The 13,109-nt window shown below is 37.4% G+C and overlaps 1 protein-coding gene across 11 annotated transcripts in view; it reads left to right on the top strand.

The window, feature by feature from the left end:
- R3HDM1 (R3H domain containing 1) overlaps nucleotides 1-13,109 on the top strand; it is a 128,226-nt gene that overhangs the window by 101,533 nt on the left and 13,584 nt on the right. For all 11 annotated transcript variants that reach the window (XM_006737743.3, XM_031032913.2, XM_031032909.2 and 8 more), the window contains 2 exons: nucleotides 7,282-7,385; nucleotides 9,576-9,748. In XM_006737743.3, the coding sequence (XP_006737806.1) occupies nucleotides 7,282-7,385; nucleotides 9,576-9,748 (277 nt within the window). The remainder of the gene's footprint in view (nucleotides 1-7,281; nucleotides 7,386-9,575; nucleotides 9,749-13,109) is intronic.

The following is a 13,109-nucleotide window of genomic DNA, read 5'->3' as shown; positions in this document are numbered from 1 at the left end:
AAAAAAAAAAAAAGAAGGGAAAGCTTTGGGTATTCTCACTGTCATTCTAGGATGACAATGTTTTTAGGACTGTCTTCCTCTCTCCCTTAGAACACCCAACTGTTAAACTCTACTAACTGCCAGCTCGCTGCTCTATTGTTTTTAACAATGCCCTGGTGCATAAATTGCTCTACAAAGTAATCCTATCAAAATCTGGCTCCTTTGAAGGTAAAGTGTCTGGGGTCAGTGTTTGATTCTTATTCTGATCTCAAGAGGACTCCTTCCAGCTCTTTTTTCACCTGATGCTCTCCTGCAAACTAGCAGGCCTACAGTTTAGCCTGAATCTCCCAGTTGTCTTTACCACAACCTCTGCTGTTCTTGACTGCACATGTAGGCTTGAACTTCTTCCCCTTCTGTTGTAATTAAGATAATTCTTTTGGGAGGAAATTAGGTGCTGTTTTATGGTGTTTACTCCTCAGAAAAATCTCTGAGTGAGAGCTCTGGAGCTGGAGATGTGGACAATCATAAGCTTCTTTCAGAATCACACCCTAACTCCCCATGAGCTGAATATTTGGTGGAGAGTGAGGGAACCACAACCTAGGGGCCTCAGCTTACCTCTCCTGGCATGGAATCACCATTTAAGGAGCTGGGGCAAGAGTGATCATGCCACGGCCCAGTACTTGCTCAACATGTCATACCCACAGTAGACCCTCAGTTCTACAAATGGAGGTTGGGGGAATAGGAGTTTCCACCTCTCAACCTCACTCACACTGGACTTAGCTTCAGCACAGGTATTTGAGGGCAAGATGAGAAAGCTGACATACCACTCCTCCTTGGAAGAAAGCCCTCCATCTGGGTGCTTCAAGGAGAAGGAGCTCTCTGTTGTTGGCTGCAGCTGTCTGGAGTAGTCTATCTCTCACTAAACTGGGGGGACAAGGGGGAGCAGTCTTGGTTCAAATACCAGACTAACCTTTCTTGCCAAATTTTTGTAGATATTCTTAAGATGTTTCTTATTTACTAGTCATCCTTAGAACCATTTCCAGAGGCTTTAAGTGGTTGCTTTTTTTATAGTTTCACCAGTTCCACTAGGGAGCAGTTTAACAGAATTGCTGTCATGCCAGAAATCAGTTTCTAATAGGTGAAATACTGATTTAAAAAATAGGAAATTACACTATTCTGGCATCCCATCTTTTGAAATTATATTTAAAAGATTTGATGAAGCTGTTTGAGGAACAGGATCCATGTTCCTTAGCTTATTCCTATAGGTGTATAACCATCATCCTCAGTGTCAATGGCAATATTATGGTGTCACTCTAAGAGCAGATTTAATAAGTAGCTAAATTATTTCCAGAAAGAGCAACTTAAGATCAACTATAATAAAGCTAAAATTACTGCTTGGCCTATGTTTTCTACCACTTCACTGAGCTACTAAAGTGATGTATCCAACAGGTCCAGTAACAGGGCTGCTTAATGATAGCAAGTTCATCCTAGTGAGTTGGTCAGAATATGGTTCTTCTCAAAATCAGTCATTCTCCCAAGAGCACCAGAGATATATTTATGGTTGATTGTGTTTGATAATAGCTGCCCTTACAGTGCTCAAGCCAAAGACATTTTTATGTGAAATATTATAGTGGACTTTTGGCTCTCGTGCCAGTAATTGAAAAATTCAAAGTTCATTTGTAAGGAAAATGTTAGCCCTTACTACAGGTACTTCTGCAGCCTACCTGTTTATTTAATGGGAAATAATCCTGTCATAAGGCCAGTTTTCCACCCCAGTCCCTCAGTTTCATAGTAAAATATGAACTGTGTCTCATATCGAAAGACTGGATTCTTCTATAATTAACTAAATGCTTTAAATTCATCATAGAATATAGTTATGATATGTCTGTAATCCAGCACCCGCCAGAGGCTTAAATGCTTGCTGCTTTTATCATCTTGGCAGAGTTTTATCCTCTGGGTTCACTGTTTTGTCTTAGCTGCCAAGAAACACAAAGCTAGATTCAGTGCTCAATGAAAGCAACAATTTTATCTCAGGTGGCTTTATCCCATCTTTGTTTTATTTGTCTTTTAAATATTTTCTTTTCTCTGTTTTTTAGTCTATTGAGTTTTTAGAAATAGTTTACATTTGGGAATAGGTAAGCTGTAAATGAGTATTTGTATAAATATGAACATTTAACCAGAAAGCTAAGGAAAATTGGCCATTCGCATTTAAGGGAAAACCTAAAATATTGTACCGTAAAAATTTTATTTGATATTTATTTTTAATTGAGCATGTAGTTTGGTCAGATTCTAATTAGTTGAGAGTTTTATTTATATTGTCCTAAGTACCATCATCACAAAAATATATAAGCAAAAAGGTTATAAGGCCAAAAACTAATATTTTCTTCTAGACACAGCAAGCTCAGCTTAGCGGCTGACCCTCAAATGAATTGAAGGTTTATGTTGCAGAGGATCAATGTTAACGGTCTCCATCCAGATGGCCTCACTCTGACATTTGCTGAGGAGTTCTGAGGAGATTCAGATCAGTCACTGAAATTAAATCCCTAAAACAACATTTAAACGTCAAACTTTCCAGGCAGTTTTCATTGGATATTTTTAGTGTTTATTTTTTATACTTATATAATGTATGCATGCCTTTTTGGAAAATACCAAATAGTATAAATTGTCAAGAATCAGCTATATTCCCACAACCCTAAGTTGACTGTTATTGTCACATTCATATTTTTCCTTTGTCTTTTTTCTGTTCATATCGTTTGAAAAGAACATATAGTTTGGGCACCCGGGTGGCTCAGTCCATTGAGTGTCCGACGATTGATTTTGGCTCAGGTCATGATCTTGGGGTCATGGGATCAAGCCCCTTGTTGGGCTCCGAGCTCACAACAGGGTCTGCTTGTCCTTCTCCCTCCCCATTTGTACCTCCCCCTGCTCACACCCTCCCTCTCTCTCTCTCAAATAAATAAATCTTTAAAAAAAAAAAAAGAACATACAGGTTGTATTCATCTTTTTCACTTTATTGAACCACTTAGTGAGCAATCTGAATTTCTTTCTTGGCATAGAGTCCTTAGAGGGAAATTAGTAAGTTAATAAATATGTCTGTTTTTAAGGTCCTTAAGTGCATTTTGACAAAATCTTCCTTTGATTTACCATCCTTGTAGGTACTGACTTGTTTTTGTTGTTTTCATGTTTCGTAAAGACGTATCTCATTTTAACTCGGTTCTTTGGTCATTAATGAAGATGTACATTTTTGCATTTGACTATTTGTATTTTGAATTATTTGGCCAAGTCTTTCCTCATATTTGGTAAGGTAAAGATTAATCACACATTTACTGAAGAGAGAGCTGAAGTTCAAAGACATACTACAAATAAATGGAGTTTGAACTCAAACCCATGCTGCCCTCTGACACCCAAATCCGTGGTGCTTTCCACTGTATCAAGTATTAAATGTCAAAAGCCATTAAAATAGAGAGCAATGTAATATCACTTGAATTTGCAAGAATATCCAATGAGTATATCTTAATAAGAATTAATTTCCACTCATAGTGTATCAAATAGATTACCATGATCTAATCAAAGAGGCATCAGGAGTACTCCTTAAAAGGACTGTTTTAAGCATTCATAAATGGTTATAGGACACTTTTTAAAATTCTTCATACTTTGGTAGACTACAGTAGGTTTCTGATTTTAAGAATACATAATGTGTTTATCATTTTTCCCATTATGGCTTTGATTCCAAAATACAGTAAGAATGCAAAAACAAATGACTAGAGGAAAGAGGAATTTTTACCTATGAATTATCGTGGAACATTGTAGGAATAAGATGCACATTATAGAAAACCCAGAAGAAGAAACCTTTCAGATGCTTACATCATTTATCAATCTCTGCTGATCCCATAGACGCAATTTTGCAGCAATTTGACCTGGCTGTACCAAAGAATGGGAAGGGACAGCTCCTAAAAAATAATAGCAAAACAATTGGTGTAAGTGGCAAGGCCAATTTTTGTTGCAATGAACTCTAATACCTTTGAAAGTTGATATTATTAGTTTTAATTTACATTCATGGTTTTCAGGAAGCTTGGGACCAAATGGATTCATGGGATTGATGTTTTATTTTCCTGTTCAGTGGTAGTGTCTGAACTTCAAGAACTAGGAGTGGTGTTTTGCTTTAAAGTCCCCTTTCTGGGACGCCTGGCTTGGCTCAGTCGGTTGAGCATTTGCCTTCAGCTCAGGTCATGATCCCAGTGTCCTGGATCGAGTCCCACGTCGGGCTCCCTGCTCGGCAGAGAATCTGCTACTCCCTCTCCCTCTTCTTGTGCTCTCTCTCCTTCTCTGTCAAATAAATAAATAAAAGTCTTTAAAATAAAATAAAAAATTAAAAGTACCTTTCTGTTTATACCCTGTCTTCTAAAGGAGAAATTTTTGAAATTACTACAAAACGGTTTTTCCTTTTTGATATATTATTTAAATATTTGTATTTTTAAAGTGAGAGTGTTATTTAAAAAGCTGACTCTTTTGCTTTTCTTTTTCTTTCTAACCTATTCTAGTTCTGCCTTTGTAAAAGACAAAATAGATGGTAATTGAAAATAGACCATTTAAGAAATTTAAGAGAGAGATTCATTGCCCAGTCTATATCCCTTGAAGTGTCTTCATGTCTTTTGGAGGAGATCAGTTAGTCTTGGAACTCAGTTTTATAATTCATTTACCTAAGGGATAATCTAGGACTAGAAAACCAATTTATACTAACTATATAAAACTAAAGCCCACTAAAGTGGTAAAGTGAATGGCAATTTGCAGTTTAGTAGTTTGGGATATATCACTCATCTCAGTGACCTGAATATTCTTATTCCTATTCTGGGTGGCTTCCTGTCACTCATGTGCTTCAAAACTTGGATAAGCCATTAGAAGGTGCTTAGTGAACAAGATCAGGGTGAGGGGTCCTGTATGGCCCAAGGGGGCATGTATCCCAATTAGAACAGAACCTAAAAATCCTTCCATCCTATGGTGAAACTTTCTGTTCTCCTGGTAGCAGCATGTTTACAAACCATGTCTTGGGCTGTGTTATTTCCACAGCTTAGCTAAGACTCATAATGCATCCCAATCATAATTAATACCAATTTCAGGAAGTACTGTTTTTACATTTTGTCATACGGTCCCAAATCACCTTTTGTGAAATCCTCCCTTTACAGCCCTTTCTTTTTCCTTTTTATTGAACCACAATGAGTTACTGCCGCTGAAAAACAATAAAACTTTATGAATTTTTAGTAATTGGAGAATTGTCAGCCTAATTTAGAGAAACATTTTTAACTTTTTATTATAGAAATTCTTCAATGCACATAAATGTAAAGTGCACTGAACCCCCATGTATCCGTAACTTCTGCAGTTATTAACTAATGACCCATCTGTTTTCCTCTAAAGCTCTATTTCACCCTCTTCCCATATGATTTTAAATAAATTCAGATATCATGGCATTTCAATCATGAGTATTTCAGTTTAGGAATCCCTAAAAGTTGTTTTTTTTGTTTTTTTTTTACCCACAGAACTACACTTATGCATGTTAAAAATTGTAATAGTTAACTTCTTAGTTATATCAAATATCTAGTTAGCATTTTTATTTCCAACTACCCTACAAATATTGCTTATGTTTTTACACATTTGTCTTTTTGAGTGTCCCATAGTGTGAATTTTACTGATTGTGTCATGGTGTTGAACACATCTTCCTATAGTCTTTATAATAATTCAGTAGTTGGATCTAACATATTTTTAATGCAAAAAGTTGTTAAAGCTAGATTAAGAAATTACACTATGTAAGGAAAGTTTTTTTAAATGATGAAAAAAGACTGGTAACTAATGGGGTTTTATATATAAATTAAGACTGATTACTTGAGGGGTGCCTGGCTGGCTCAGTCAGTGGAGCATGCAATTCTTGATGTTGGAGTTGTGAGTTCAAGCCCCACATTGAGTGTAGAGATTACTTAAAAAAAAAAAAAAAAAATTCTGATCACTTGAGAATTCTCAGAAAGAACTAATAGTATCACTCTCTAATTTGAAACTATTTTCCTCAGGACGCCTGGGTGACTCAGTAGTTAAGTGTCTGCCTTCGGCTCAGGTCATGATCCCAGGGTCCTGGGATCAAGCCCCGCATCGGGCTCCCTGCTCCGCAGGAAGCCTGCTTCTCCTTCTCCCACTCCCCCTGCTTGTGTTCCCTCTCTCGCTGTCAAATAAATAAATAAAATCTTAAAAAAAAAAAGGAAAGAAACTATTTTCCTCAAAGAATTTGCTAAACAGAGAAAACTTTAAAGACATATTGTGACAGATTCCATGTTAGTTTGAGTCTCAAAGATTAACTTGAAAAATAAAGAAAGGGGTGCCTGGGTGACTCAGTCTGTTAAGCATCTGTCTTCAGCTCAGGTCATGATCCTGGGGTCCTGGGATCGAGTCCCATGTGGGGCTCCCTGCTCGGCAGGGAGTCTACTTCTCCCTCTGCCTCTCCCCTCTACTCCTGCTCTCTCTCTTTCTCAAATAAATAAAATCTTTTTAAAAAGAAAAATCCAGGAAAAACTGAATAGTTTTATACTAGCAGCCTTTAATTTTGTCAGTATTTATGTTAGAATATGTCAGAATTATGTTTTACTATTTCCTTTATTCTTAGTACATATTTTAAGCAATAAAACAGGGGCACCTGGGTGGCTCAGTTGGCTAAGCATCTGCCTTCAGCTCAGGTCATGATCTCAGGATCCTGGGATCAAGGCCCAAGTTGGGCTCCCTGCTGAGCAGGGAGTCTCCTTCTCCATCTCCCTCTGCTGATCTCCCTGCTTGTGTGCTCTCTCTCTCTCTGTCAAATAAATAAATCTTTTTTTAAAAAAGGCAGTAAAACATTTTTCTCTTGAGTCTCATTGTTGTCAAACTGCGTATCTTTTCTAAAATGTAGCTTAGTGAGATCCAAGTAAGTTAATTTTTCATTTTGTAAAGTTAGTTATTTTTCTTCTTTTTAAAATAATTATTTGAATAATAAAAAAAAAAGTCATATTTAGAATAAGTTGTAAAGGAGTAAGAGCAATGAAATTAGGAGTGGTGTTTCCTGATTTTAAGAAAAATCAGTATTACTGTCATAACATAGATTTTTGTCCAAAAAGTAATTGTTCATAACTCTTAGAGAATAGAGGTAGATTTTATTTTTACTCCTAATCAATTTGAAAAATAATTTCATTTAAATAAATTTGTAGGTTTGTTCTTTCAAAGAATCTTTACAGTCCTCTCCATCTCACTGTGCTGTGTTTTTGTGTTTGTCTGATTTTTCCCCCATAGCTCATCAGTAGGTTACTTGCCACATCCAGGATCAGAACAAGTACAGTTTCCTCGAACTACTTCACCATGCAATTCCCAGCAGCTTCAAAGCCACCAGTGTGCAGGTATGAATATAATTGGAAAATAGGTAATGGTTTGTCCATTTGAGAAATTAAGTTCCTTAGGCATTTCTCAAATGCGGTTTTCAACTTGTTATGTGCTGAGATATAGCCAAGATATTTAGGGTGCCTTGCAAATTCAGAGCTAACAGTTCCCGTCCGCTCCTTCCTTTTCTGCTGTTATTACTCCCACACTGCTATTCTGTTTCTCTTCCTCAGACTCTCCTTCCTTCCCTGCCTCATAAACATTGATGTTCTCTGGGATCATCTCCTTACTCTTCATGCTCTTCCTAGCGGATGCATCTACCTCCAAGGCTTCAACAACTGTTTTTTGCCAGCGCGCCTCTCAAATCTTCTTTTGGCTGAGAAGAGGCAGATAGCCAACTGCCTACTGAGCATCCCTACCTGGTTGTGCCAGAGGCACTTTAGATTTAATACTCCTCCCTCTTCCTGCATCCCTTACCTCACCTTCTCTCTAGGGACCAAAAAGTTTTCAAAGTCGTAATCACCTCTCTTCTTTCTCTCCTTTCACATTCGTGATGCCACCATTCCTTCAACTATCATGCCTTCTTTCCTTCCCCACTGCCACCGTTCTTGGTCAGTCTTTTCACATCTTATTTGCATCAATCTCCTGAGTATTTTGCTGGTTTCATGTTTCCCCCACACCCAGCTTCCCACCTCCCCAAAACACACACACACACAGTTCAAGAAATACTTTCCTGAAACAAAAGTCTCTTTATGTCATTCCTCTGAATCAGGAATGTGCATGGATTCTCTGTCTAAACTCCCTAGCAAGTAAGCCTCCTATTTATATTTACATGTTCAAGTCAAACAGAACTGTGTTTCGAGAAAGTACCATGCTTTTTCATGCCAAAGACACTTTTGTACCTGTTCCTCCCTCTGCCTGAAATGCCCATCCACCATTATTTGCCAAAATCCTGCTCGTGCTTAAGGTTTGACTCAAAAATCACCTCTTCTACAAAGGCTTCCCTAGCACTTAAAATAGACTTTGTTGCTTCTTTTTTTGGCTTCTGTAGTGTCTTAATCCTTTATCATGATGCCATATTTTATTATAATGATTTATTGACATATGTAAATCTCTGAGAAACAGAGAAACAGTAAATGATTATCAAATAAATGGCTAATAGTGTGCATCCAGCAGGGCTGCTGTTGTTGAGGAGAACTTTGAGGTGTCCCTAAGCAGTCAGCCCTCTGTGGTTTGCCTCGCTGGTCAGCCTGGCTCTACTTCTAGGGAACTGGAAACTACCATTTTGGTTACTGCAGTGAGAACTAAGGCCCTCGAGGCATAAGAATCCTACCTTACCTTACGCTGAAGGGGTGGGTGGCAGGAAACATACATGCCTAGTACTAGTAGTGCTGCAGTCTAATACACAAGAGAAATAAATCAGGTAAGGAGACAGGTAAAATAGACTATTTATCTCTGCTATACACTTAACAAGTGTTTGTGCATGCATGTGATCAGTACAACTTTTTAAAGTTAGCCAAAGAGGGGCACCTGAGTGGCTCAGTCATTAAGCGTCTGCCTTCGGCTCAGGTCATGATCCCAGGGTCCTGGGATCAAGCCCCGCACTGGGCTCCCTGCTCCGCGGGAAGCCTGCTTCTTCCTCTCCCACTCCCGCTGCTCTCTTGCTGTATCTCTCTCTGTCAAATAAATAAATAAAATCTTTAAAATAAATAAAGTTAGCCAAGGAAGTCTTTGCTGCTGTTTCAGATGAGAACTTGTAATAAAAGAGGTTAAATGATTTTCCCAGAGTCCTAGAACATTTCAGAGTACTAAAATTGTGCTTTCTGATTCCCACATCCCAAACTTTTTCTTCTCTGTGTATTTAATGCCAGTGTTAAAATTAGTATATTTTTTAAATTAATCACTTTTATAGATAATGTCTCAATTATGCTACTCTCTACTAGGTCCGGTAGTAGGTAATTGGACTTTCCTGAGTAACTGTGGAACTGTGTTATTTTTAGAATAAGATGTTTAGGCCTACGAGTCCCATTTTAATGCCTTTTTAAACACACATGCTTGTAGCATGAAGCTCTAGGGCTTAAATCTGGCTCGCATATATGATAGTAAAGTTTTGTTCAGAAGTGTAAAATTATTGCCATTTTCTTAGTGTTTAAGGATACCAGCTAGTTGGTAAAGTATACTGATTGCAGTGTCCCAACTCTGATTTCCAGCTGTGCCACCTCCGCCCCCTGGTGGAGGAATGGTGATGATGCAGCTCAATGTACCAAACAATCCACAATCTCGTGCCCACTCACCCCCACAATGGAAACAAAACAAATATTACTGTGATCACCAGAGAGGGCAGAAGTGTGTGGAATTTAGCAATGTAGACAATATTGTTCAGGTAAGATGCTTCTTTTGTTTATTATAATTTATAACTTTCTACATTTTAGACACATGTGATAGACCTTATAAGGCTTGACTTTGAATTTGAAATCCTCTCAGATTAGTAAAGAAGTTTGAACATTCTCTATATCCACACTATTTCTTTCAATATGTAAATATTATTTTTCAACTTTTGCATATTCAAAATATTTTTAATTTAAAAAAATCAGAAGATGTACTAGATCTAAAATTTGATTTAAAAAAATTAAGTCATTTTCCTACATTTTCCATATGAACTATTAGTGTAACCAGAAGGTTGATGCGAGAACACTCTTTATTGTAGAAGAAATACAGTTAATAAATGTAAAAGCAATGGTGGGCTTTTTGGAATTTCACCAAAATAATGGATCAAAAAAAATCATCAGCACATGTCAGGAACATTAGGAAAAGGTTTATGGGAGAATTTAAAATGGATAGATTAGGCAGACAACACATGAAGCAACTGATCAATTATAAGATCACTGAAAAGTGGGTCAACCAAATATTACTTGCCTCCTAATGTAGTGTAGAAGGAAGTACACAGCATCAGTTATAATGTACTCTTATCAAAAACATGGAGCCTGAATCGAACCAAGCCTCTAAATCTAGCTATTAATTTACAGAAAATATAGGAAGGGGAAAAAAACAACTTATACCATGGAATATTTTACTGGACAAATTGGCCTCCTTTCTTTAAAAAAAAAAAAAATAGCATTTTGAAATGAAGGGTGAGTCTTTCATAGATTAAAAGATACTCAGTTGTTATAATCAGATAAAACATGCAGATCTTCCTTGGATTTTGAACACTCAGAAGACATTTTTCAGCATAGAGAGGATATTTAAATATGTTAATTTTGTTAGTATGAGAATCATGTTTTGTTTTTTTTTTTAGAAAATAATAGTTCCTGGGGTGCCTGGGTGGCTCATTTGGTTGGGCATGTGACTCTTGATGTCAGCTCAGGTCTTGTTCTCAGAGTCATGAGTTCAAGCCCCACATTGGGCTCCACACTGGATGTGGAGCCTACTTAAAAAAAAAGTAGTTCCATTAGATAAAAATATTTATATATTAAAATAATTGCAAGTGAAATCCTGTGATATCTGAGATTTGCTTAAAACTCTTTAGGGGGAGGGGCGCCTGGGTGGCTCAGATGGTTAAGCGTCTGCCTTCGGCTCAGGTCATGATCCCAGGGTCCTGGGATCGAGCCCTGCATCGGGCTGTCTGCTCCTTGGGAGCCTGCTTCTCCCTCTGCCTCTTTCTCTCTCTCTCTGTCTCTCATGAATAAATAAATAAAAATCTTTAAAAAAAAAAAAAAAAAACTCTTTAGGGGGAACAAAGCAGGGGAGAACACAGTCAAAGTTGGGTGATGGGTCCATGGAAGTTCATTATGTTCATGTACATTGGGTGTAGAGATTACTTAAAAAAAACTAAAATAACATCCTGAGAGAAAATATTAATAAATAAATATTTTTTAAAGATGAACTGAATAAGGGGCACCTTGGTAGCTCAGTCATTAAGCGTCTGCCTTTGGCTCAGGTCATGATCCCAGGGTCCTGGGATCGAGCCCCACATCGGGCTCCCTGCTCTGCGGGGAGCCTGCTTCTCCCTCTCCCCCTCCCCCTGCTGGTGTTCCCTTTCTCGCTGGTTTCTCTCTGTCAAATAAATAAATAAAATCTTTAAAAAAAAAGATGAACTGAATAAATATTTTAATGCACATGACAAAATCAGAATAAAAAGGGCAAAGATCAATGTATAGGCTAGCTCACAAAATAAATGGCCATTAATCAGATGAAAATATAAAAATATTTTTATCTATATTGGGGAAATTTAGGAAGACTAAAATTTGCAGTGTTGGCAGAGATGTCCAGTTACAAACTCTCTTGTACATTCTTGATGATACTACAAATTGATAGAACTCTTCTTGGAGACAGTTTAATGACATTTTTGAAAATGTAGAAGGCACATAGCAATTCAACACCAAAACCACAAACAATCCAATTAAAAATTGGGCAGAGGACTTCAATAGACATTTTTCCAAAGAAGACATACAGATGGCCAACAGATACATGAAAAGATGTTCAATATCACTCATCAGGGAAATGCAAATCAAAACCACAATGAGATATCACCTTACATCTGTCAGAATGACTAAAATCAAGAAGACAAGAAATAGCAAGTGTTGACAAGGATGTAGAGGAAAAGGAACCCTCATGCACTGTTGGTGGGAATGCAAACTGGTATAGCCACTGTGGAAAACAGTATGGACTTCCCTCAAAAAATTAAAAATACAAATACCATGTGATGTAATAATTCTACTGGGTATTTATCCAAAGAAAATGGGAACACTAATTCAAGAAAATTTAAGCAGCCCTGCATTTATTTCAGAATTGTTTACAATAGCCAAGATATGGAAGCAACCTAACTGTACAATGATAGACGAATGGATAAGGAAGGTGTGGTATATATAAACAGTGGAGTATTACTCAACCATTAAAAAGGATAAGATCTTGCCATTTGCCTCAGCATGGATGGACCTAGATAGTATTATGCTAAGTCAAATAAGTCAGACTGAGAAAGATAAATACCATATGATTTCACTCATATGTGGTATCTAAAAAACAAAACAAATGAATAAAGCAAAAAGCAGAGTCAGACCTATAAATACATAGAACAAACTGATGGTTGCCAGAGGGATGGGAGGATGGGGAGGTGGACATAATAGATGAAGGGGAGTGGGAGATACAGGCGATACATTCATATGGAATGCATAAGTCATGGGGATGAAACATTCATCATAAGGAATATAGTCAGTGATAATTGTAATAGCATTGTGTGGTGTCAGATGGTAGCTATACTTGTGGTGAGTATAGCATAATATATAGAGAAGTTGAGTCACTGTGTTGTACACCGGAAACTAATGTAACTGTCAACTGTACTCAAATTAAAAAAAAAAAAACTTAACGTAGAAGGTACATAGCCTTTGATCCACAAATTTACTTCTAGAACTTTGTCCAATAAAAACTGTGGAACAAGCATATAAGAATACGTGTACACGGATAGTTCTTTCTTACCTGTTGTAACCTTGAAAAGCTAAAAATATCTTGATATTCAACAGTGGATAACCGATTAAATAAATTACTATGCCGGGCGCCTGGGTGGCTCAGTCGTTAAGCATCTGCCTTCGGCTTAGGTCATGATCCCAGGGTCCTGGGATCAAGTCCCACATCGGGCTCCCTGCTCGGCGGGAAGCCTGTTTCTCCCTTTCCCACTCCCCCTGCTTGTGTTCCTGCTCTCGCTATCTCTCTCTGTCAAATAAATAAATAAAATCTTTAAAAATAAATAA

This window comes from Leptonychotes weddellii, chromosome 3 (genome assembly GCF_054177405.1).
Source record: "Leptonychotes weddellii isolate Sample4059 chromosome 3, ASM5417740v2, whole genome shotgun sequence".
Classification (NCBI taxonomy): domain Eukaryota; kingdom Metazoa; phylum Chordata; class Mammalia; order Carnivora; family Phocidae; genus Leptonychotes; species Leptonychotes weddellii.
The sequence above is the reverse complement of the archived record's forward strand: the minus strand, read 5'-3'. Positions and strand labels throughout refer to the sequence as shown.